Here is a 25,844-nt window from a genome sequence, read left to right as displayed (position 1 = left end):
TTAAGAGACTGGGGAGGTAAGGAAATACAAGGGAGTTGGACTACATATCCCTTTAGGACCCCTAAGAGCCCAAGAAACAGAAGGGCGTTAGACTAGATAGCATCTTAAGGGATTGGGGAGCCCGGGAAATACAAGGAGGTTGGACTAGATAGTCTTTGGAGTTCCTTAAGAGACTGGGGAGGTAAGGAAATACAAGGGAGTTGGACTACATATCCCTTTAGGACCCCTAAGAGCCCAAGAAACAGAAGGGCGTTAGACTAGATAGCATCTTAAGGGATTGAGGAGGCTGGGAAATACAAGGAGGTTGGACTAGATAGTCTTTGGAGTTCCTTAAGAGACTAGGGAGATAAGGAAATTCAAGGAGGTTGGACTAGATATCCCTTTAGGACCCCTAAGATACTGGAGAGGCCAAAAAACAGAAGGGTGTTAGACTAGATAGCATCTTAAGGGATTGGGGAGCCCAGGAAATACAAGGAGGTTGGACTAGATAGTCTTTGGAGTTCCTTAAGAGACTAGGCATGTAAGGAAATACAAGGGGGTTGGACTAGATATCCCTTTAGGACCCCTAAGAGTCTGGAGAGGTCATGAAACAAAAGAGGGTTGGACTAGATAGCATAGTGGATTTTCACTTTTCGCGGGTGCTCCTGGAATGTAACACCCGCAATAAGTGACGGAATAATAATAATAAACACTGTTTATAACAACAAGAAAGAGGCACACAACCCGGGGAGCCTGTGGTGCATTTGGACTCACAAAAGCGGGCAGCATGTCGTGGTAGGTGGGCGGCTGGTAGAGGCCGGCCCCGAAGGGGGAGGCGGGCCCTTTGCGGAGGAGGAGGGGCTGCGTGGGGCGGAGGGAGGGCTCCTTGGGGTCGGAGGGGGGCCCTTCTGCGGCCGCCAAAGCCTTGCTGCTGCTTCCGCCGCCGCCCAGCTCAGTCGGGGAGGCGCCCAGCGGCGGGGCAGAGGGGATGTTCCTGCCGCCGCCCTCCCTCCAACTCGTCACGTCTGGGGAAGCAGAACAGACGACAGTGTCAAAGACTTACTGCAGTACCTCTCCACCAATCCACTCGCAAAGAAAACGCATCTTTCATGACCTGGGCTGCTGCAGCTCCGCAAAAGTTGATAATGAAAACGGCACGCCAAAAAACTCTCCCTTTGAATTGTTCCACTTCACCTTTGGGTTCACCACAGGTCAAAAAGCTCGTAATAATAGGTTTCATACTGAGATAATAATAATAACAATTTTTAAAATAGAATTTTGTTTCTTTATTTATATCCCACTTTCTCCCTATGGAGGCTCACAGTGGCTCATAACCAAAAACATTACAACCTAAAATATACAAATATCCAAGAATAAAACAGTAAATCATTATATATTATAAGTAGTACTTACATTTAATGTATTAGTATTATATTACATTATTATATATTATATTGTATTATTATTAGTACTATATTGTTTTACAATATTATCAATTACTATCATAGCACAATATTAATATTATATATTGCTATGTCATACTATACCACTATACTACAATACAATTAGTAATAACACATGTAATATATAATATACAATTATTAGATATATTATACATTATATTGTACTATAAAAAGTAAAGGTTTTCCCCTGACATTAAGTCTAGTTGTGTCAGACTCTGGGGGTGGTGCTCATCTCCATTTCTAAGTTGAAGAGCCAGCGTTGTCTGCAGACACCTCCAAGGTCATGTGGTCAGCATGACTTCATGGGGCGCTGTTAAGTTTCCTCTGAGGTGATACCAATTGATCTACTCACATTTGCATGTTTTTGAACCGCTAGGCTGGCAGGAGCTGGGGCTAACAGAAGGAGTTCACGCCACTCCCTGGATTCGAACCTGAGACCTTTTGATCAGCAAGTTCAGCAGCTTAGCTTTTTAACCCACTGCACCACCAGGGGCTCCTTATATTGTACTATATTGTACTATTGTACTAGCTTTTAAACAGAGGCTGGATGGCCATCTGTCAGGGGTGATTTGAATGCAATATTCCTGCTTCTTGGCAGGGGGTTGGACTGGATGGCCCATGAGGTCTCTTCCAACTCTTTGATTCTATGATTCTATGATATTATACCACAATATATATAATACACTGCCAGTATATTACACTATTAATATTATATTATATATTGTTCCATATCATCAGTTATAGTGTATATATTATATTACAACATTATTATTATATATAACATATTAGTATTAAAGGTAAATAATGTCATAATAACCCAATAATCTAATAAAATCATCTAATAAAATATAATAATAATAATCTAATAATAAACTCATCATCTAAATGTAAAGGTAAAGGTTTCCCCTTGACATTAAGTCTAGTTGTTTCCAACTCAGGGGGGTGCTGCTCATCTCCATTTCTAAGGCAAAGAGCTGGCATTGTCCGTAGACACTTCCAAGCTCATGTGGCTGGCATGACTGCATGAAGCATCGTTACCTTCCCACTGGAGCAAACAACAGGAGTTCACCCCGCTCCCTGGGTTCGAATCACCAACCTTTCGGTCAGCAAACTTGGCAGCTCAGCGGTTTAACCCGCTATGTCACCGGGTTATTAATATTATTATATTACAATGCTATAATATATACCAAGAATTATGTTATAATTGTGTACACTTTGGAAACAACAACAATAACAATAACAACAATAATAGTAAATTTTTAAAAAGAACGTACTCTGGGGGCGGAGGCTTGGTCCGGGCCCATACGACGGATCTAAGGCGCCCTTTTCTCTGCCAGCCTTGTCCTGCTCGCCGGCTGCCTTCAGCGTCGGAAATTCCTCGGGAGAGAAGGATAACAGTCGGCTTGAGGCCCTTGAACCTGCCAGGGGAGAAGGCAAAACCATCAGCAAGGCCCCGTCTCGCTTTCAAGGAACCGTTTCCTGCCCAATGACTGTATTCCTAACAACAACAGTAATAATAACAGAAGTAATAATAACAGTAACAGTAAAAATAGTAATAACAGTAACAATATTCTAATCTTCTACGAATAGTAATAACAGTAACAGGAAGAAATAGGAATAAATACAAATAACAACAATAGTAATAATAACAAGAGTAATAATAGTGTATTGTCGAAGGCTTTCATGGCCGGAATCACTGGGTTGTTGTAGGTTTTTCCAGGCTATATGGCCATGTTTTAGAGGCATTTTCTCCTGACGTTTCGCCTACATCTATGGCAAGCATCCTCTGAGGTAAGCATCCTCACTACCTCTGAGGATGCTTGCCATAGATGCAGGCGAAACGTCAGGAGAAAATGCCTCTAGAACTTGGCCATATAGCCCGGAAAAACCTACAACAACCCAGTAATAATAGTAATAATAAAACAGTAATAACAGTAACAATATTCTATTCTCCTATGAACAGTAATAACAATAGCAATAATAAATAGGAATAAATAGTAATAACAACAACAATAGTAATAATAACAGGAATAACAGTAACTAATAATAGTAATAACAGTAACAATATTCTATTCTTCTATTAATAGTAATAGCAGTAACAGTAATAATAGTAATAACAACAGTAACAGTAATAATAGTAATAACAGTAACAATATTCCATTCTATGAATAGTAATAACAATAACTAACAATAGTAATAACAGGAATAAGAACAATAGTAATAACAGCAACAGTAATGATAGTAATAAGAGTAACAATATTCTATTATTCTAAGAACAGTAATAACAATAACAATAACAAATAGTAATAATAGTAACAGTAACAATAAAATAATAGTAACAATAATAACAATGTTAATAATACCAATAACAATAGCAATAATAATACTAATAATAATGAGTAATATTAAGAGTAATAGTAATACAGTGTTAAAGTAATTCTAAAACTCTATCCCCAAACCCGCTCACATTATGATTATTCCAACCTTTTGTATATTTTGAGCCCCATCTTTCACTCGTTCTTCCTGTTTCATGTTTACAAACAACGATTCATCGATTTGTTTTGCACTCACCACCTTCGTGTCCGGCTGGCCTTCCATTCAGCTGTGCCCATGACTTTGGTCCACCTGGCGCTAAATTTGGATTCTGCAAGAGATAAGAATTATTATCATTATTATTATGTTGTTAGCATTATTATATTTTACCATTATATTATTGTTGTTAGTTATTATTGTTACCATTATTATGTTATTACCATTGTTTTGTTATTATTACTACTATTTTGTTACTATTTATTTATTATTTGACTTGTATACCGCCACTCCCAATTTGGCTCGGAGCGGTTTACAGCAGTAGATTAAAACAATACAACCAACTTTAGGATACAATAAAAATGAGAACAGACATAGTCCCGAGTTATACATACACATATATACACACACAAAACACATATATACAGACTGGGCCACAGCAACGCGTGGCAGGGGACGGCTAGTGTAATATAAAATATATAATTATAATATTGTATTATTATTATGAGTATTATATTGTATTACATTATATAATGTCCCTACTTCATGGATTTTCACTTTTCGCAGGTGGTTATAATTATCAACGTATGTATATACATTATAATATATTATATTATATTATATTATATTATATTATATTATATTATATTATATCAGTGGTTCTCAACCTTCCTAATGCCGCGACCCCTTAATACAGTTCCTCATGTTGTGGTGACCCCCAACCATAACCCTAACATTATGAATCTCCATGTAAATAATGATCTGCAGGATGTACTTTCATTTACTGGAGCATTTGGCACAAATACCCAGTATGCCCAAATTTGAATACTGGTGGGGTTGGCAGGGGGATTGATTTTGTCATTTGGGAGTTGTAGTTGCTGGGATTTACAGTTAACCTGCAAACAAAAAGCATTCTGAACTCCACCAACAATGAACTTGAACCAAAGTTGGCACAGAGAACTCCCATGACAAACAGAAAATACTGGAAGGGTTTGGTGGCCATTGACCTTGAGTTTGGGAGTTGTAGTTCGCCTACATGCAGAGAGCACTGTGGGCTCAAACGATGATGGATCTGGACCAAACTTGGCACGGATACTCAATATGCCCAATGTGAAAAGTGATGGGGTTTGGGGAAAATAGACTTTGACATTTGGGAGTTGTACTTGCTGGGATTTATAGTTCACCTACAATCAAGGAGCGTTCTGAACCCCACCAATTATAGAATTGGGCCAAAGTTCCAACACAGAACCCCCATGACCAACAGAAAATACTGTGTTTTCTGATATTCTTTGGTGGCCCCTCTGACACACCTTCATGACCCCTTCAGGGGTCCCAACCCCCAGGTTGAGAAACACTGTATTATATTATATCATATCGTTAGCACAGTGCAGGAGACAAGGTAGACACTTTGCCACAACTAGTAGAGGTGCCATGGCTTTCCGCTCTGCATCAGAAGATGCCACTAAGCAGAAAGGCGCAGATGGCCCTTACTGTGTTTCTATGGGTATTTGGGAGCTGGAAAAGGTAACCCAGAAGGCCAAAGGTGGACCAAAAGTGGTAAGGAGAGGACCAATTTGGAGAAAGGCAAAGCAAGCAGGGCCAACTCACCTCCTGGTTGATGGACTGTGTCAGCTTCTGTAAACTGGAGACAGATTTCTGCAAATCCGGCGGCTGCAGCGACTCCGGCGGCTGTGTGGCCGTGGCACCGGAACTGCAGACAAAAAAAGGGAAATGTTGGCGGCAGCAAAAAAAATCCTAATAATAGGAGCTAAAGTCCCAAACACCTGGAGGGCCAAAGTTTGCCCATGCCTGGAGTATCGCCTCAAACGCAATGGGGAGCAGGGTTCCTACCTCTTTTGGTCGGGGGGCTCCTGCTTGTTTGCCCATCCTGTTCCGTCTTTGGGTACGATGATGATGTTGGGGTCGTTGCCTTTGTTCTCCGACTTCAAACTGGGCAAGTTGGCAGGAGGCGGCATGCGCCGGGCAGCGGCAACTTTCCCAAGACTCTGCAAGCCATGCCTAGGAATAACTGGGCAAGCAGAGCAATGAATAAGGAGGGGAAGCGCGGGAGTTACAGACGTCGACGGGCAGCCTTTGCAGGCTTCTCATTAATCACATAAATAAAATCTATCTAAATAAAAATGTCAATGTCCGTTTGTGAACGACCTCAAATCTCCCAAAATACTTCACCAATTGCTTCAAAATTTGGACACAACTTAGCAATCGAATAGGCAAATGTTTTTAGGTATTCACATACCTACTATTATATTGATGTCACATCTGTGACAGGTAAAAACATGCTTGGCATCCAAAATAGTGCCATCTACTGGACGTCCAAGCAACACATCATGAAGTGATCCCAGAGCCACGATTAGGGATCTGCAGCCTGATTGTCCCCCACCAAGCCTGCCGTCCTCTGGAGCAGAACCAGGAAAAGAAGAGCAGGAAAAGGCCAGCAAGGCAGGTAGGGAAATCCAGGCCAGGGAGAGGGGCAGGGCACAGGCCCAGGGGAGGGAGGGAAGAATACAGGCAAGGAGGTAGGCCCAGCTCGAGCCCCGGCCTCCCGTAGCCTCACGCCCTGCCCGGTCTTGCCCGGAACTGCCTCAAGCCCGCACCTACAGGAAGACGGAGGCTCAGAAGGAAGGAAGGATTGAATGGTAGGAAGGGAGAGATAGATAGATAGGAGGGAAGGACAGTAAAATGTTTCTCCAATACACACTGATCATTACTATATAGATCAGTATCGCTATTGTTATTATTATATACACCACTATTATCACTATATAGATGTCCTGATTTGCCCTTCAAGAACAGCCTTAATACCACGTTGAAAGTAAATGAAAAATGCTTTATTCAGCAAACACAAGAGAACAGCACACGCAGTTGAAAAATGGAAAAGAAAGCAAGGAAGTCTTAATGCAGACACAATACTCAAGTCTCTGCTAAAGCCCAAAATAAACAGCAGTCTTACATCAGACAATGAGCAATGATCACTAAATCCTTAGAAGCAGATTCGAAGCAGGTACCTTTGGAGTGAAGGCATGAAGATTGGAGTCGTTTGCTAGCAGAGAAAGCTAACTGCTCCTGCTTCTGGTTTATAGCCCCGAATTCCCCATGCAGGAGGTGCTAGGGAGTCTCCCAATTGCCCCAGCGTTTCTAGCAGCTATTCTACCTGAATCATAGAATCATAGAAATCAAAGAGTTGGAAGAGACCTCATGGGCCATCCAGACCAACCCCCTGCCAAGAAGCAGAAATACTGCATTCAAATCACCCCTGACCTCTGAGGATGCTTGCCATAGATGCAGGCGAAACGTCAGGAGAGAATGCTTCTAGAACATGGCCATATAGCCTAAAAAACCTACAACAACCCAATAATAAAGACCTTGGCCTGCATTTAAACACAATAGGTGCTGACAAAATCACCACCAGTCAGCTGCAAAAGGCCGCCCTACTGGGATCTTCACGCATTATTCGCCAACACACTTAGGAAGTGTCCGACGTGGGATCCAATACAACAACCAGCATAGTGATCTTGTCTGCTGTGGACTCATCTTGTTGTGTTTCTAATAATAATAATAATAATAATAATAATAATAATAATAAGTGATTAGTGTGAACTTGGCTTGGGCTTTTAGGTGGACAGTGATAGAAATAATGATAATTTTATTACCATTATTAAAGCAGACAGGCACATTCTCTGCTGAGATATAAAGGCTGAAGCAGGTATCCACCCGCTTCTGAACATGTCTATCTTTTACTCTCAAATTTGTCATTCTCTTTCTCTTCTCAAAGTAGATTTTTGCCATTCTTAGAAGCAAAATTATGCAGGGATTCTAACCCAGATCCATAACAGCAAAACAATGCCTCGGGTTTTGCAAAGTAACCATCTCTGCTTTCAATAACTTTAATGTTTACCACAGTTAATACCTTCTAGAGCAGTGGTTCTCAAACTTGGATCCCCAGATGTTTTTGGCCTACAATTCCCAGAAATCCTGATAGCTGGTAAACTAGCTGGGATTTCTGGGAGTTGTAGGCCAAAAACATCTGGGGACCCAAGGTTGAGAAGCACTGTTCTAGAGGTAAAGTGGGCGATGAATGACGCAACGGAAAATCTCCTTTTGCCCCCCAGTCCAAGGTATAAACTCCACCAGGCCTTACCTGTGGTTCTGATGGCTTCTACTGACTTTCCTTTATACTTATCAAACAGGCTGAGCGTGGAGTACTTGCTTTTCCCATCCTTTCCCTTGGTTATTTGCCCCAAACGATCGGACATTGCGATGAAATGTCATCGAGTAAGGAAATTCTCTGCGCCGCTCCCGATCTGCCTGTCGGGGAACATTTAAGAAGCACATTCAAAAGAGTGTTTCATATAGTTAAAACTCAAGACCATCTCCGCCACAAAACCCAAACTCATTGTAAATATCAAAAAGAAAACTCCCGGGAACTTAAGTGAAACACTTCCAGGAAAATAGGTCGCAAAAAAAGAATCTGCGAACCCCACCTCCTCCAAGATGAACTGAACCACCTCAACTGGGCTCTCCAGGCCAATGGAGACTCCACCTCAGACATCAGAAGAGCTGCAAGACCAAGAACAAGCCATGAGAGTCAAGATGAAGATCCACCCAGAGGAAAAGTGTTCCTGCCATACATCAAGGGAACCACTGATCGCATAGGGAAGCTGATGAGGAAACACAACATACAAACAATCTACAAACCCACCAAGAAAATCCAACAAATGCTACGTTCAGCAAAGGACAAGAGGGATCCTCTCACCTCTGCAGGAGTCTACCGTATACCATGCAGCTGTGGACAAGTCTACATAGGGGCCACCAAACGCAGCATTGCCCAGACACGCATCAAGGAACATGAAAGGCACTGCAGACTACTTCAACCAGAGAAGTCAGCCATAGCAGAGCACCTGATGAACCAGCCTGGACACAGCATATTATTTGAGAACACAGAAATGCTGGACCACACCAACAACCACCATGTCAGACTACACAGAGAAGCCACTGAAATCTACAAGCATGTGGACAATTTCAACAGAAAGGAAGAGACCATGAAAATGAACAAAATCTGGCTACCAGTATTAAAAAACTCTAAAATTATAACAGCTAAACAACAGAGAGGAAAAAACCAGGCACAGATTAACACCTCCCAGCAACAGATTTTCCCAGGCTCAGGCAGGCCTTCAAATGCTAATGAAGGTGATCAGCTAAACATTCACACCTAACTGCAGCAGGGAAGAGCTCCTTGCCCCACCCCAGCCATTCCACAGATATATAAACCCATTTTTCCTACTTCCAACAGACCTCACACCTCTGAGGATGCTTGCCATAGATGCAGGCGAAACATCAGGAGAAATGCCTCTAGAACATGGCTCTATAGCCTGAAAAAACCCACAAGAACCTAGTGATTCCAGCCATGAAAGCCTTCGACAATACATTAAAACCAGCTTTGTTTGACATCAAGTTTTGCACACTTCATCAAATGGAATTTTAAAAAATCAGAGTTGGAAAAGACCTCATGGGCCTCCCAATCCAACCCCCTGCCAAGAAGTAGGAAAATTGCATTCAAAGCACCCCCAACAGATGGCCATCCAGTTTTTGTTCAAAAGCATCCAAAGAAGGAGCCTCTACCACACTCCGGGGCAGAGAGTTCCACTGCTGAACAGCTCTCACAGTCAGGAAGTTTTTCCTCATGTTCAAATGGATGAATTACAGATGAAAACACAGAGAAGTCTACTCAGCATCAAAAGGCAAACTTGTGACCAAGTTTGGTCTAGAAAACCTCATACCATATATTGGAAAAGCACAACAACAACAAACTATTTTTGTCGTTCAGTTATTTTAACTGTATCATTTTGAAATGTTGCAAGCTGTCTCAGATGTCAGTCATAGATAGAATCATAGAGTTGGAAGAGACCTTGTGGATCATCCAGTCCAACCCCCTGCCAAGAAGAAGCAGGAAAATCGCATTCAAAGCACCCCATCCAGCCTCTGTCTAAAAGCCGCCACCACACTCCGGGGCAGAGAGTTCCACTGCTGAACAGTGTCGCCTACGGGCTGAGAGAGTGAGGTATACAAATAAAGTAAATAAATAACAGCTCTCATAGTTAGGAAGTTCTTCCTTATGTTCAGGTGGAGTCTCTTTTTCTGTAGTTCGAAGCCACTGTTCCACATCCTAGTCCAGGGGTCCTCAAACTTTTTAAACCGGGGGCCAGTTCACTGTCCCTCAGACCATTGGAGGGCCGGACTATAGTTTTTTTTAAAAAAAATCAATTAAAAAATCCTATGCACATTGCACGTATCTTATTTTGCGGTGTGGAAGGGCCCTTAGAGGGGGTTCTTTCTAGCCCTCTTTAGGCAGTAATTCCAGGAGCAGAGAATGGGAAATCTTCCTATTTCTAATCTGAACAAAATCTGGCTACCAGTATTAAAAAACTCTAAAATTATAACTGTAAAATAAAGAACAACACTCAAACACAGGGGAACTCCAGACAAGAAACAATCAGGGCCAGCTAATCACCTCTCAACAAAGGATTCTCCCTAAAAACTGTCAGGCTATGAAATAGTAATCAAGGTGGCCAATTGAAACATTCATACCAACCTCCAACAGACAAAGAGTTCTTTCTCCCACCCTGGATCTTCCACAATTTTCCTAGTTAAAGGTTTTCCTCTGACATGAAGTCCAGTCGTGTCTGACTCTGGGGTGTGGTGCTCATCTGCATTTCTAAGTCGAAGAGCCGGCGTTGTCCGTAGACACCTCCAAGGTCATGTGGCCGGCATGACTGAATGGAGCATCGGGGCAGCCTCCCTTGGCTGGCTCACACTGCCCATCGGGCCTGACGGATAGCGTGAGCCTGCCAAGGGAGGAGCAGCCCCGCATGGCCTACTCGCACGTAAAGCACCTCGCGAGTTGCTTTACGCACAAGTAAGCCATGCGGAGCAGCTGCCCTTGGCTGGCTCAGCTGCCCATCGAGCCTGATGGATAGTGTGAGCCAGCCAAGGGAGGGGCACTGTGTGTGGGGGGGGGCTCCTCCTCCGCGGGCCGGATAAGTGCCCTTGGCGGGCCAGAAGTGGCCCGCGGGCCGTAGTTTGGGGACCCCTGTCCTAGTCTCCAGGGCAGTAGAAACTTTTCCTCCCTATGGCTTCCCCCTCACATCTTGATCCATGGCCCGCATCACGTATCCTCCAAGCCTTCTCTTCTGCAGGCTAAACATGCCCAGCTCTTTAAGCCGCTCCTCACAGGGCTTGTTCTCCTGAACCTTGATAATTAGTCGCCCTCCTCTGGACTCATTCCAGCTTGTCAACATCTCACAGTCCTGAGAGTACAAACCGATGCAACAAAGGTGATAACAAAGACGTTTTTCAACTTTTGATTTAATAGACAATAACGCTGTTGCTATAGCCTCGGTCCAAAAAACTCAATTATGGGTGACTTCTTATTCTCTGGTCTATTTATCTCCCAAACCAAACCAAGCAGGTTTTTGAGTTTCCTCTATTCATTCATTGATCCAGTGTTTTCGATTGCAGAATTATAGATAAAGGGATACTCAACTTGCACATAAACTAACAATACTATGTCACAACATTTGAAACACTTCCTGTTCCTCGTTTGAAAGTGTTACTTCCAGTTTCATTGTGTGGCCCTTACTTTGAAAGGAGTTGTTCTACTTCAGAAACTTGGTTTTTGTGATTTCTGCTGGTCATACAGTTCCTCATATTGTGGTGACTCCCAACCATAAAACTATTTTTGTTGCTACTTCATACTGCAATTTTGCTACTGTTATGAATCGTAATGTAAATATCTGATATGCAGGATGTATTTTCATTCACTGGACCAAATTTGGCACTAATACCCAATCCACCCAAATTTGAATACTTGTGGGGTTAGGATTGATTTTGTCATTTGGGAGTTGTAGTTGCTGGGATTTATAGTTAACAATCAAAGAGCATTAGAAACTCCACCAACAATGGAATTGAACCAAACTTCACACATGGAACCCCCATGACCAACAGAAAATACTGGAGGGATTTGGGAGGAATTGACAGTGATTTAGGAGAGATGTAGTTCACCGGGGAGCCCCCAATGGCACAGTGGGTTAAAGTGCTGTGCTGCTAACCCTGAAACCAAAAGGTGAGCATTAGATCCGTGTGAAAAAGAGAAATGAAGAAATATAAATCCAAACAAGAATAAAGCAACTAGTGTTGCTCATGGCTCCTGAGCCACAGCTTCTCGTTTTAACCTGTCGCTTTTCATCTGTAAAGACTTGGCTTCTGAAATAAATCAATAGGGAATCCGGCTCGAAGTCAGAGCACCAAATGCACCATTCAGCCCAAACAAGCAAACATCACGGCATCCTTCCAAGAGACCAACAACCTGCTAGGCTCCAATACAGGTAACACTTAAATTCGGGACAGAAATTCCAAATCTGAATATGGTCCTCAATGCTGACAAGCCTTCTACGCAGCAAAACCCATCTTTCGCTTCAATTGCTATTGTATACAACAAAAAATCCAGCATGGTGACTATCCTGGTTTTGCATCACGCCGAAAGGAAGGACAATTCTGAATGCGACACCAGGTGACCAGTTTGGAGAGACGTAAACACAGGCCCAAACATGTCTGGGGAGCAATGCTGGCCAAACATTGGGATAAAAGCTGGGGAAAAGCAGGGAAAGGAAGAGGAAAGAGCCTCCTATCATCCATCCAAACTAGGAAAATGTAGCTAAAAACAGATTTTTAAAAATTTAATTCAGTCCATAGGGAAGATATCCAAGCAACACAACACCTTCCAGGGGGGAAATACTCCAGACAACCGATACAATGCAATTTGTGTCTTATTTTGCAGGATTTGTTAAGTATACCCTTTTTAAGGCTGTGAGCCACTTAGACTCCCAGTCCTAGAAGAAGTAAGTATACCCAATTGCTTTTTAGTCATCATAACAAAGCAAATAATAAAAAAATGGTAATAGCAATGGATGCTACTGATATTTCCCCAATGGCTTCTTAACCACTATGCAAGACTTGTTTCATTTTTTATTCCAAAATAAATCCATAATAAACCAAACACAAGCCTGCTATTTCTATACAGATGACCTGAGACCAAATAGGTGCCTGATTTTTCATTTTACAATAATAATACATTTCCTTTCAAATGCCACTGTCTGCACACAACCAGATGAAAAGGAGATGCCTGATTTCCCTTTTTTGCGATAACAAAAAGATTTCAAGAAATCCTTCCAATCAGATGAAAAGGTGATGCCTGATTTTCCATATAGTAATTATAATAATAGTAACAATAATAAAGGTCCTTCCAGTCAGAGGAAGAGGTGATACCTGGTTTTCCATATAATAGTACTACAACTACTACTACTACTACTAATAATAATAATAATAATAAATGTCCTCCAATCAGATGAAGAGGTGATACCTAGTTATCCATATAATAATAATAATAATAATAATAATAATAATAATGGCACAGCTGGTTGGGAGTCAGCTGCATTAAAATCACTACTGACCGAAAGGTCATGAGTTCGAAGCCAGCCCAGGTCGGAGTAAGCTCCCGACCATTTGTCTAGCTTGCTGTCAACCTTTGCAGCCCGAAGGACAGTTGCATCTGTCAAGTAGGAAATTTAGATACCCGCTTTATGTGGGGAGGCTAATTTAACTAATTTACGACACGATAAAAATGTCCAGCAGCATGCAAAAGAATAAGGAACTACTCCATTGGAGTCACAAGTGGACTGTGAAGCGACAGCTCCCTCGGTGGCCAGAATTCGAGCATACCCTCATGAAGCTGGAATGTTAAATAGCCTCTGTGTATCTGTCTATGTATGCTGTGTGTCTATGGCTTTGAATGTTTGCCATGTATATGTGCATTGTAATCCGCCCTGAGTCTCCTGCGGGGTGAGAAGGGTGGAATTATAAATACTGTAAATAATAATAATGATAATAATGATAACAAGAATAATAAGATCCTTCCAATCCAATGAAGAGATGATATCTGGTTTTCCATATAATAATAATAATTTATTTATTTGCCGTGTCAGGGCAACCAGTCAATTGTATTACATTTCTATTATTAGAAATGTAATAATAATAATAATAATAATGAATTTCCTTCAAATCAAATGAAAAGGTGATGCCTGGTTTTCCATATAATAATAACAATAAATTCCCTTCCAAATGCCATTTCTGCACACAACTAGATGAAAAGGTGATTTCTGATTTCTCATCTTTGTAATAACAATAGCAACAATAACATACTTGCTACCAATCAGAAAAAGTAATCCTTGATTTCCCATAGTATAATAATAAATTCCCTTCCAAATGCCACATTCTGCATACAATCAGATGAAAAGGTGATGCCTGATTTTTCATTGTTGCAATAACAATAACTTTCCTTCCAGTCAAATAAAAAGGTGATGCCTGCTTTTCCATATATAATAATTAATAATAATACATTTTCTTCCAAATGCCACTTTCAGCACACAACCAGATGAAAAGGCGATGCCTGATTTTCCATATATAATAATTAATTTATTATTATTATTACAATAGATTTCCTTCCAAATGCCACTTTCTGCATACAATCAGATGAAAAGGTGAGGCCTGATTTTCCAAATATAATCTTTAAATTATTATTATTATTATTATTATTATTATTATTATTATAACAATAGATTTCCTTCCAAATGCCACTTTCTGCATACAATCAGATGAAAAGGTGAGGCCTGATTTTCCAAATATAGTATTTAATTTATTATTATTATTATTATTATTATTACAATAGATTTCCTTCCAAATGCCACTTTCTGCATACAAAGAGATGAAAAGGTGAGGCCTGATTTTCCAACTATAATATTTAATTTATTATTATTATTACAATAGATTTCCTTGCAAATGCCACTTTCTGCATACAATCAGATGAAAAGATGAGGCCTGATTTTCCACATATATTATTATTATTATTATAACAGATTTCCTTCCAAATGCATACAATCAGATGAAAAGGTGAGGCCTGATTTTCCATATATAATAATTTTATTATTATTATTATTATTACAATAGATTTCCTTCCAAATGCCACTTTCTGCATACAATCAGAAGAAAAGGTGAGGCCTGATTTTCCATATATAATAATTTAATTATTATTATTATTATTACAATAGATTTCCTTCCAAATGCCACTTTCTGCATACAATCAGAAGAAAAGGTGAGGCCTGATTTTATTTATTTATTTATTTATTTATTTATTTACGGCGCTTATATGCCACCCTTCTCACCCCGAAGGGGACTCAGAGTGGCTTACAATATATATTTTCATACAATATTATATAATTAGCAAAGTACAATATCAGTATATATTACTATATTGCACTATACCATTATATTGTAATATTATTAGTAATATTACATGTAATTAAATATATAATTATTATTATAATATTGAATTATTATTACTAGTATTATACTGTATTACATTATAATATTATAAATATTATATGTATATACAATATACTATATTATATTATTAGTAAAGACAAGATGGCAGTGTCTACTGATAATGATTTTCCATATATAATAATGAATAATTATAACAATTCATCCCCTTTAAAATGTCACTTTCTGCACACAACCAGATGAAAAGGTAATCCCAGATTTTCCATATATAATTATCATAATAACAATACATTCTCTTCCAAATGCTACTTTCTCCACACAACCAGATGAAAAGGTGGTGCCCAATTTTCCATATATAATTATTATTATGATAACAAATTATCTTCCAAATACCATTTTCTGCACACAATTGCGTGTGTCATAGAAGAGAATGCATACGGCATCTAACGTCTAACAGACGCTTGCCTTTTGCAGCCAGAGAGGGAGGGGCTTCCCCTTCGGCCCTCCTACGCAACCGCAAGCCACAACCAAAACAATGAAAGCCTGGCACAGATTTTAAGAGGGGGGAAATGGAACAAATTGAAAATAAATTTTCAAAAGATCCTTAGAAACACAGAAAGCATGAAAAGACGCCCAAAAGACATTGGGGAAACCAAGGCCGCCAAGTAAAATACATGGTGTTTGTGCATGAGGCGGAAGTGCAGAAACAGGCCCAGATTTAAAGGCAAACCTCCCTGAATTGGGGAAGAATTTGCACCATTACTAAGTCAGAATATAAATTCATTAAAAAGGAGAGAAAGCAATGGGATTTCAGAGCAGACTGTGCTGCACAGATTGCTGGTTTTGCCTTGCATTTATAATGCAGGAGTGTAATAACAACAGTGCTGCATTAAAAAAGAGAAACAAATGTGTTTGTAGAGACGACATTGCTTATAGCATACATTCAGTGTCGCCTTTATATTTAAAAGTATTATTATTGATTATTATAAATACATTAAAAGGAAAGAAACCTGCTGAAAGATGCATTGCATAGTCAGCATTCAGATAGGGAAAAATATAAATGCATTAAAGAAACAAGAAATAATGTGTTTAATCACATTTATATTATTTTATAAAATTATTTATTATCATTATAGATCCATTAAAATGAATAAAAATATAATATTACTGATTATAAATGCATTAGAAAGAGAGAAAGGAACATGCTTGAGAAGGAGTTGCATGCATTGCACAGTCTGCATTTGGATATCTAAGAATATAAATATAAATTAAAGGAAGAGGAAAGATGTGTTTTATAAATGTTCTAAATAAAGGTATAAATGTTATAAATAAATAAATAAAATGTGTTTTAAGAGGATTAATTTATAATATATTATTTATTATCATTATAGCTGCATTAAAATACATAATATAATAATAATTATTATAAATACTTTAGAAAGAGAGAAACGTGCTTGAGGAGGTGTTGCTTGCATTGCACAGTCTGCATTTGGATTTATAGGTAAGGATATAAATGCATTAAAGAAAAAGGGGAAAATGTGCTTTCAGAGGAGGCTACGTAAAATAATACAATGATAATTATTACTATTATTATAATAAATGCATTGTATTTATAATATTTTATACTGCATTATTTATATTGTAGATGCATTAAAATGCATAAAATAATAATATTATTATTAATGATAATGACAAAAGAAACATACTGGAGGAGGTGTTATTACTAATTAATTATTAATTATTATTAATATTATTATTATAAATGCATTGTATTTATAATATTTATACTGCATTATTTATATTGTAGATGCATTAAATTATTATTATTATTATTATTATTATTATTAATGATAATGACAAAAGAAACATACTGGAGGAGGTGTTTTACACATTGCATAGTCTACATTTGGATCAATAGATAAGGATGTAAATGCATTAACGTCTATAAATATATTATTCTTATTATCATTATTATTGATCATTAAAAGAAAGACATCTGCTGGAGGAGAAGTTGCATAGTCTGCATTTGGATTGAAATGCATAAAATAATAATAATATATTTTCATAATGATAATATAATAAATATTATTATATATTATTGTTGTTGATTATTATAAATGCATTAGAAAGAAAGAAAGAAATGCACAGAAAAGGGAATCACTTGGATGGATAGGTAAGGATATCAATGCAATAAAATGCATAATAATAATAATAATAATAATAATGCATAAAAAGAAAGGAACCATTTGGATGGATAGAGAAGGATATCAATGCAATAAAATGCATAATAATAATAATAATAATGCACAGAAAAAGGAATCATTTGTATGGATAGGTAAGGATATCAATGCAATAAATTGCATAATAATAATAATGCATAGAAAAAAGAATCACTTGGTTGGATAGGTAAGGATATCAATACATTAAAATGCATAATTATATTAATATAAATGCATAGAAAGAACGGTATCATTTGGATGGATAGGGAAGGATATCAATGCAATAAAATGCATAATAATAATAATAATAATAATAATGCACAGAAAAAGGAATCACTTGGATGGATAGGTAAGGATATCAATGCAATAAAATGCATAATAATAATAATGCATAGAAAAAAGAATCACTTGGTTGGATAGGTAAGGATATCAATACATTAAAATGCATAATTATATTAATATAAATGCATAGAAAGAACAGTATCATTTGGATGGATAGGGAAGGATATCAATGCATTAAAATGCATAAAATAATAATAATAATAATAATAATAATAATAATAATAATAACAGTGCATGGAAAGAAAGGAACCATTTGGATGGATAGGTAAGGAGATCAATGCATTAAAATGCATTATAATAGTAATAATAGAAATGCATAGCAAGGAAGGAACCATTTGGATGGATAAGTAAGGGTATGAATGTATTAAAAAGCATATAATACTAATAATGTAAATGCATAGAAAAAAGGAATCATTTGGATGGATAGGTAAAGAGATCATTGCATTAAAATGCATAATAATAATAATTATAATGCATAGAAAGAAAGGAAGTATTTGGATGGACAGGTAAGGATATCAATACATTGAAATGAATAATACGAATAATAATAATGCATAGAAAGAAAGGAAGTATTTGGATGGACAGGTAAAGAAAGGAACAATTTGGATGGATAGGTAAGGAGATCAATGCATTAAAATGCATAATATGATAGCAATAATATAAATGCATAGCAAGGAAGGAACCATTTGGATGGATAAGTAAGGGTATGAATGTATTAAAAAGCATAATAATAATAATAATAATGTAAATGCATAGAAAGAAAGGAACCATTTGGATGGACAGGTAAGGATATCAATGCATTAAAATACATAACAATAATAATAATGCATAGAAAAAGGAATCACTTGGATGGATAGGGAAGGATATTAATGCATTAAAATGCATAACATAATAACAACAATAATAATAACAATAATATAAGTGCATGAAAGAAAGGAACCATTTGGATGGATAGGTAAGGAGATCAATGCATTAAAATGCATAATATAATAGCAATAATATAAATGCATAGCAAGGAAGGAACCATTTGGATGGATAAGTAAGGGTATGAATGTATTTGAAAGCATATAATACTAATAATAATAATGTAAATGCATAGAAAGAAAGGAACCATTTGGATGGATAGGTAAGGATATCATTGCATTAAAATGCATAATAATAATAATAATGCAAAGAAAGAAAGGAACCATTTGGATGAACAGGAAAGGATATCAATGCATTGAAATGAATAATAATAATAATAATAATAATAATAATGTAAATGCATAGAAAGAAAGGAACCATTTGGATGGACAGGTAAGGATATCAAGGCATTAAAATGAATAATAATAATGCATAGAAAGAAAGGAACCATTTGGATGGACAGGTAAGGCTATCGATGCATTAAAATGCACAACAACAACAATAATAATGATGATGCATAGAAAGCAAGGAACCATTTGGATGGATAGGTATGGATATCAATGCATTGGAAGAAGGTATATTGCCTTGATCTCCATGCAAAACATTCAATGGATGCCCTTTGGAATACGAAATGGCAGTCGGTGGGCCCCCCAAAGAGGCCCCAGTGCGGGGGGCCCTTCCATAGCCAAAGGGGGCTCCCTGGGGGGCTTTTGAGGGCGCCTCCCCCTTTTCCAGAGCTCCCCTCCCTCTCTGGCCTGCCTCAGCCTCCATTTTGTTTCAGGCCAGGCCTACCGGGAGAGGGGGGGGGAGGCCTTTCCCGCCCGCCGAGGGGCCCCTCCGCGGCCCGGGGCCCCCGAGACCCACCTGTGAGGGTTGCGGGGAGCCTGGGGTTTCCGGCGGAAGCGCTCCCGAAGGCCTCGGGGGCCGGGATAACGGAGGATGGCGGAGGATTTCCGGGAGGGGAAAAAAACGGCGGAGGAGGCTGCTTCTGGGCGTCTGCTCGGCTAGGCCTCCTCCTTCTTCTCCGCGGCCACCGAGGCGCTTGTCAATCTCCGGCTAGAGCGGGCGGAAGTGGCTGCGGAGGGAGGAGGGAAGCGAGGGAAGGAAGGAGGGCGCAGCGACACCTAGCGGGCTTTCTGAGAAATGCAAGAAAAGAATGGAAGGGACAAGGAAAAGGAAATAAATCTCAACAATTTCAACAGAAAGGAGGAAACCATTGTGGTGTATTGCATTGATTTTACTGTAAGACACTTTTAGTCTCGTTTTCAGAGGGAAAATGGCGTATAAATCAACATAATAATAATAATAATAATAATAATATAGATCTCTGGGTTGTTGTAGGTTTTTTCGGGCTATATGGCCATGGTCTAGAGGCATTCTCTCCTGACATTTCGCCTGCATCTATGGCAAGCATCCTCAGAGGTAGCGAGGTCTATTGGAACTAGGAAAAAGGGTTTATATATCTGTGGAATGACCAGGATGGGACAAAGGACTCTTGCCTGCTGGAGCTAGGTGTGAATGTTTCAACTGACCACCTTGATTTGCATTTGATTGCCTGGCAGTGCCTGGAGCAATCTTTTGTTGAGAGGTGATTAGATGTCTTTGTTTGTTTCCTCTCTGTTGTTGTGCTGTTATAATTTTAGAGTGTTTTAATACTGGTACCCAAACTTTGTTCATTTTCATGGTTTCCTCCTTTCTGTTGAATATAGATCTCATTTGCTGTGACATACTGTGGTTTTGTCTCAGTAATAATAATAATAATAATAATAATAATAAGGTTAGGTAAAGGTTTTCCCCTGACATGAAGTTCAGTCGTGTCCGACTCTGGGGGGTGGTGCTCATCTCCATTTCTAAGCTGAAGAGCCGGCATTGTCCATAAACACCTCCAAGTCATGTGGCTGGCATGACTCCATGGAGCGCTGTTACCTTCCAGCCGGAGCGGTACCTATTGATCTACTCACATTTGCATGTTTTCGAACTGCTAGGTTGGCAGAAGCTGGAACTGTCAACAGAAGCTCACGCCGCTCCCTGGAATCGAACCTGCAACCTTTACAAACATATATATACTAGCCGTCCCCTGCCACGCGTTGCTGTGGCCCACTCTGTTGGTCATGGGGGTTCTGAGTGGGAGGTCTGGCCCAATTCTATCGTTGGTAGGGTTCAGAATGCTGTGATTGTAGGTGAACTACAAATCCCAGCAACTACAACTCCCAAATGTCAAAGTCTATTTTCTTCAACCTCCACCAGTGTTCACCTTTGGGCATATGGAGTATTCGTGTAGAGTTTGGTCCAGATCCATCATTGTTTGAGTCCACAGTGATCTCTGGATGTAGGTGAACTACAACTCCAAAACTAAAGGACACTGCCCACCAAACCCTTCCAGTATTTTCTGTTGGTCATGGGGAACTGTGTGCCAAGTTTAGTTCAATTCCATCGTTGGTGGGGTTCAGAATCCCAGCAACTACAACTCCCAAATGACAAAATCAATTTTTTTTGAGTGAAGGACATACATTGGGTTGTTAGGTGTCTTGTATCCAAATTTGGTGTCAATTCGTCCAGTTGTTTTTGAGTTCTGTTAATTCCACAAACGAACATTACATTTTTATTTATATAAGATATAATATCTACTCACATTTGCATGTTTTCGAACTGCTAGGTTGGCAGAAGCTGGAACTGACAACGGAAGCTCACCCTGCTCCCCAGAATCGGACCTGTGACCTTTCGGCCAATAAGCTCAGCAGCTCAGCGCTTTAACCCACTGCGCCACCAGGGGCTCCAATAATAATAATAATAATAATAATAATAATAATAATAATGAAGTTGAAAAGTGGGCTTGGACGACAACTCCCATCAGTTCAATATCTGAGAATTATGGGAGTGGCAGTCCAGGCCTGCTTTGAAAGACATATATATATATATATATATATATATATATATATCTGCCACGCATTGCTGTGGCCCAGTCTGTTGATCTGGAAAATAAAGTAATGAGAAAGTGTTGGTTTCTAATATATGTAATTTCTTTATGCTTGTGGGTAAATAATATTTCTTGTTGTTTCTTTGTCAGTGTTGATGTGGAGAGTGTCTGGTTTGCCTACTCTGGAACATGCAACATATCATAGTCCTTCTTTAGGGGTCCCTTTCAAATCTATGAACTATATCTGTGTGTGTGAATCATATCTATCCGTATCCATCTATATCTATGGCTGGATGGCTCTTTGTCAGGAGGGCTTTGATTATGTTTTCTTGCCCTGGTTAAGGGAATTGGACTGGATGGCCTTAAGTATTTTTTGTTGGTCATGGGGGTTCTGTGTGGGAAGTTTGGCCCCATTCTGTCGTTGGTGGGGTTCAGAACACTCTTTGATTGTAGGTGAACTATAAATCCCAGTAACTACAACTCCCAAATGTCAAGGTCTATTTCTCCCGAACTCCATCTATGTTCATATTTGGGCATATGGAATATTCGTGCCAAGTTTGGTCCAGATCCATCATTGTTTGAGTCCAGGTAGTCTCTGGATGTAGTTGAACTACAACTCCCAAACTCAAGGTCAATGCTCACCAACCTTTCTAGTGTTTTCTGTTGGTCATGGAAGTCCTGTATGTCCAGTTGGTTCAATTCTATCGTACTATTTGATTGTAGCTGAACTATAAATCCCAGCAACTACAACTCCCTATCGATCTATCGATCTATCTATCTATCTATCTATCTATCTATCTATCTATCTCTATGGCTGGATGGCTCTTTGTCAGGAGGACTTCGATTACGTTTTCTTGCCCTGGTGAAGGGAGTTGGACTGGATGGCCTTAAGTATTTTCTGTTGGTCATGGGGGTTCTGTGTGGGAAGTTTGCCCCGATTCAATCGTTCATGGGGTTCAGAATGCTCTTTGATTGTAGGTGAACTGTGAATCCCAGTGACTACAACTCCCAAATGTCAAGGTCTCTTTCCCCCAAACTCCATCTGTGTTCATATTTGGGCGTATTGAGTGCTTGTGCCGAGTTTGGTCCAGATCCATCATTGTTTGAGTCCACAGTGCTCTCTGGATGAAGGTGAACTACAACTCCCAAACTCAAGGTCAATGCCCACCAAACCCTTCCAGTATTTTCTGTTGGTCATGGGAGCCCTGTGTGCTAAGTTTGGCCCAATTCCATCGTTGGTGGGATTCAGAATGCTCTTTGATTGTAGGTGAACTGTAAATCCCAGCAACTACAACTCCCAAATGACAAAATCATTTTTTTTTTGAGTGAAGGACATACATTGGGTTGTTAGGTGTCTTGTGTCCAAATTTGGTGTCAATTCGTCCAGTGGTTTTTGAGTTCTGTTAATTCCACAAACGAACATTACATTTTTATTTATATAAGATATAATATCTACTCACATTTGCATGTTTTCGAACTGCTAGGTTGGCAGAAGCTGGAACTGACAACGGAAGCTCACCCTGCTCCCCGGAATCGGACCTGCGACCTTTCGGTCAATTAGCTCAATAAGCTCAGCAGCCCAGCGCCACCGGGGGCTCCAATAATAATAATAATAATAATAATAATAATAATAATAATAATAATAAAGTTGAAAAGTGGGCTTGGACTACAACTCCCATCAGTTCAATATCTGAGAATTATGGGAGTGGCAGTCCAGGCCTGCTTTGAAAAACATATATATATATATATACATACACACACACACACACATATATATATATTCATTCCCTTTTTGTCTTCTTAATGGGGCCAAATGTGTGTATTTTGAACCCATTATCCCTGGTTTCAGACAGATCAGCTTCATCCCATCTGCCCGGCAGCGATAATCCAGATTGACTCTCGGCTGCTCTCGCCATTGGTTTGTTTCCATCTAAATTAAAATCTCTCTCAGCGGTGCATTTAATCCGGGCAGAGTAAGGAGCATCTTTTGGCAAGATGTCGATAATAATAATGATGATGATAATAGTAATAATAATAATAGGTGGATAACAATTTAGTTTATGATAATAATAAGAGGGAACAACAACAACAATAATACTAATTATAGTTATTTATTTATTTGTCGTGTCAGAGCAACCAGTCCATTATATTACATTTCTAACAGAACAAAGCAAACAAACAGACAGAATACACAACTTGTGAGTTTGGTATTTGGTTAAATGTCCTTTGACCAGTATCTGGCCACTTGGAGTGCTTCTGGTGTTGCTGCAAGAAGGTCCTCCCTTGTGCATGTGGCTGGGCTCAGGTTGCATTGCAGCAGGTGGTCAGTGGTTTGCTCTTCTCCACACTCGCATGTCGTGGACTCCCCTTTGTGGCCCCATTTCTGAAGGTTGGCTCTGCATCTCGTGGTGCCAGAGCGCAGTCTGTTCAGCGCCTTCCAAGTCGCCCAGTATTCTGTGTGCCCAGGGGGGAGTCTCTCATCTGGTATCACCTATGGATTGAGGTGCTGGGTTTGGGCCTGCCACTTTTGGACTCTCACTTGCTGAGGTGTTCCAGCGAGTGTCTCTGTAGATCTTAGAAAACTATTTCTTGATTTAAGTCATTGACGTGCTGGCTGATACCCAAACAGGGGATGAGCTGGAGATGTCTCTGCCTTGGTCCTTTCACTATTGGCTTCCCAGCGGATGTCAGGTGGTGCAATACTGGCTAAGCAATGTAATTTCTCCAGTGGTGTAGGGCGCAGACACCCTGTGATAATGCGGCATGTCTCATTAAGAGCCACATCCACTGTTTTAGTGTGGTGAGATGTGTTCCACACTGGGCATGCATACTCAGCAGCAGAGTAGCATAGCGCAAGGGCAGATGTCTTCACTGTATCTGGTTGTGATCCCCAGGCTGTGCCAGTCAGCTTTCGTATGATATTGTTTCTAGCACCCACTTTTTGCTTGATGTTCAGGCAGTGCTTCTTGTAGGTAAGAGCACGGTCCAAAGTGACTCCCAGGTATTTGGGTGTGTTGCAATGCTCCAGTGGGATTCCTTCCCAGGTCATCCTCAGAGCTCAGGATGCTTGTCTGTTCTTAAGGTGAAAGGCACATGTCTGTGTTTTAGATGGATTAGGGATCAGTTGGTTTTCCCTATAATAGGCAGTAAGAGCACCTAGAGCTCCGGAGAACTTCTGTTCAACCATTTCAAAGCTCCCTGCTTGAGTGGTGATGGCATGATCATCAGCATAGATGAAACTCTCTGTCCCTTCTGGCAGTGGCTGGTCATTTGTGTAGATGTTGAACATGGATGAAGCAAGCACGCTCCCCTGAGGCAGGCCGTTCTTCTGTTTCCGCCATCTGCTTCTCTGGCCCTGGAACTCAACAAAGAAGCTCCTGTTTTGTAGCAGGTTTCCTATGATAATATGATATGTTTATGATAATAATAAGAGGGAATAATAACAACAATAATAATAATAATACTAATTATAATAATAATCCAGCATAGATATCTCATTGTTGTGACATACTGTGTTTTGTATCAGAATAATAATAATAATAATAATAATAATGACAACAACCATGGACGAAATCATGATCCGTGAACTCCAAAAAGCCACCTGACTTGGATCTGCGCGCATCATCCGAAAATACATCACAAAAGACAACCACAACATTATTTTCATTGCTACTTCACAATTGTGATTTTGCTCCTGTTATGAATCGTCATGTAAATATCCGATCTGCAGGATGTATTTTCATTCACTAGACCAAACTTGACACAAATACCCGATACGCCCAAATTTGAACTGATTGATTTTGTCATTTGGGACTTGTAGTTGCTGGGATTTATAGTTCACCTACAATCAGAGAGCATTGTGAACTCCACCAACGATGGAATTGAAACAAACTTGGTACACAGGACTCCCACGACCAACAGAAAATACTGGAAGGTTTTGGTAGGCATTGACCTTGAGTTTGGGAGTTGTAGTTCACCTCCATCCAGAGAGGACTCAAACAATGATGGATCTGGACCAAATTTGGCACAACCACTCAACATGCCCAAATGTTAAAAATGGTAGAGTTTGGGGGAAACAGA

At 39.6% G+C, this 25,844-nt stretch overlaps 1 protein-coding gene across 4 annotated transcripts in view; it reads right to left on the bottom strand.

The window, feature by feature from the left end:
• PRRC2B (proline rich coiled-coil 2B) overlaps positions 1-19,903 on the bottom strand; it is a 74,797-nt gene extending 54,894 nt beyond the window's left edge. For 3 of the 4 annotated variants that reach the window (XM_067471965.1, XM_067471966.1, XM_067471967.1), the window contains exons 1-7: positions 19,712-19,902; positions 8,131-8,297; positions 5,823-6,000; positions 5,580-5,682; positions 4,014-4,086; positions 2,717-2,860; positions 754-1,004 (exon numbers count right to left, since the gene is read on the bottom strand). In XM_067471965.1, coding sequence (XP_067328066.1) covers positions 754-1,004; positions 2,717-2,860; positions 4,014-4,086; positions 5,580-5,682; positions 5,823-6,000; positions 8,131-8,245 — 864 coding nt within the window. In that variant the 5' untranslated portion in view covers positions 8,246-8,297; positions 19,712-19,902. Of the gene's footprint in view, positions 1-753; positions 1,005-2,716; positions 2,861-4,013; positions 4,087-5,579; positions 5,683-5,822; positions 6,001-8,130; positions 8,298-19,711 lie in introns of all 4 variants that reach the window. The other variant, XM_067471968.1, reaches the window with a different exon arrangement.
• Between the last annotated feature and the right edge of the window lie 5,941 nt (positions 19,904-25,844).

This window comes from Anolis sagrei, chromosome 11 (assembly GCF_037176765.1).
Source record: "Anolis sagrei isolate rAnoSag1 chromosome 11, rAnoSag1.mat, whole genome shotgun sequence".
Lineage (NCBI taxonomy): Eukaryota > Metazoa > Chordata > Lepidosauria > Squamata > Dactyloidae > Anolis > Anolis sagrei.
The sequence above is the reverse complement of the archived record's forward strand: the minus strand, read 5'-3'. Positions and strand labels throughout refer to the sequence as shown.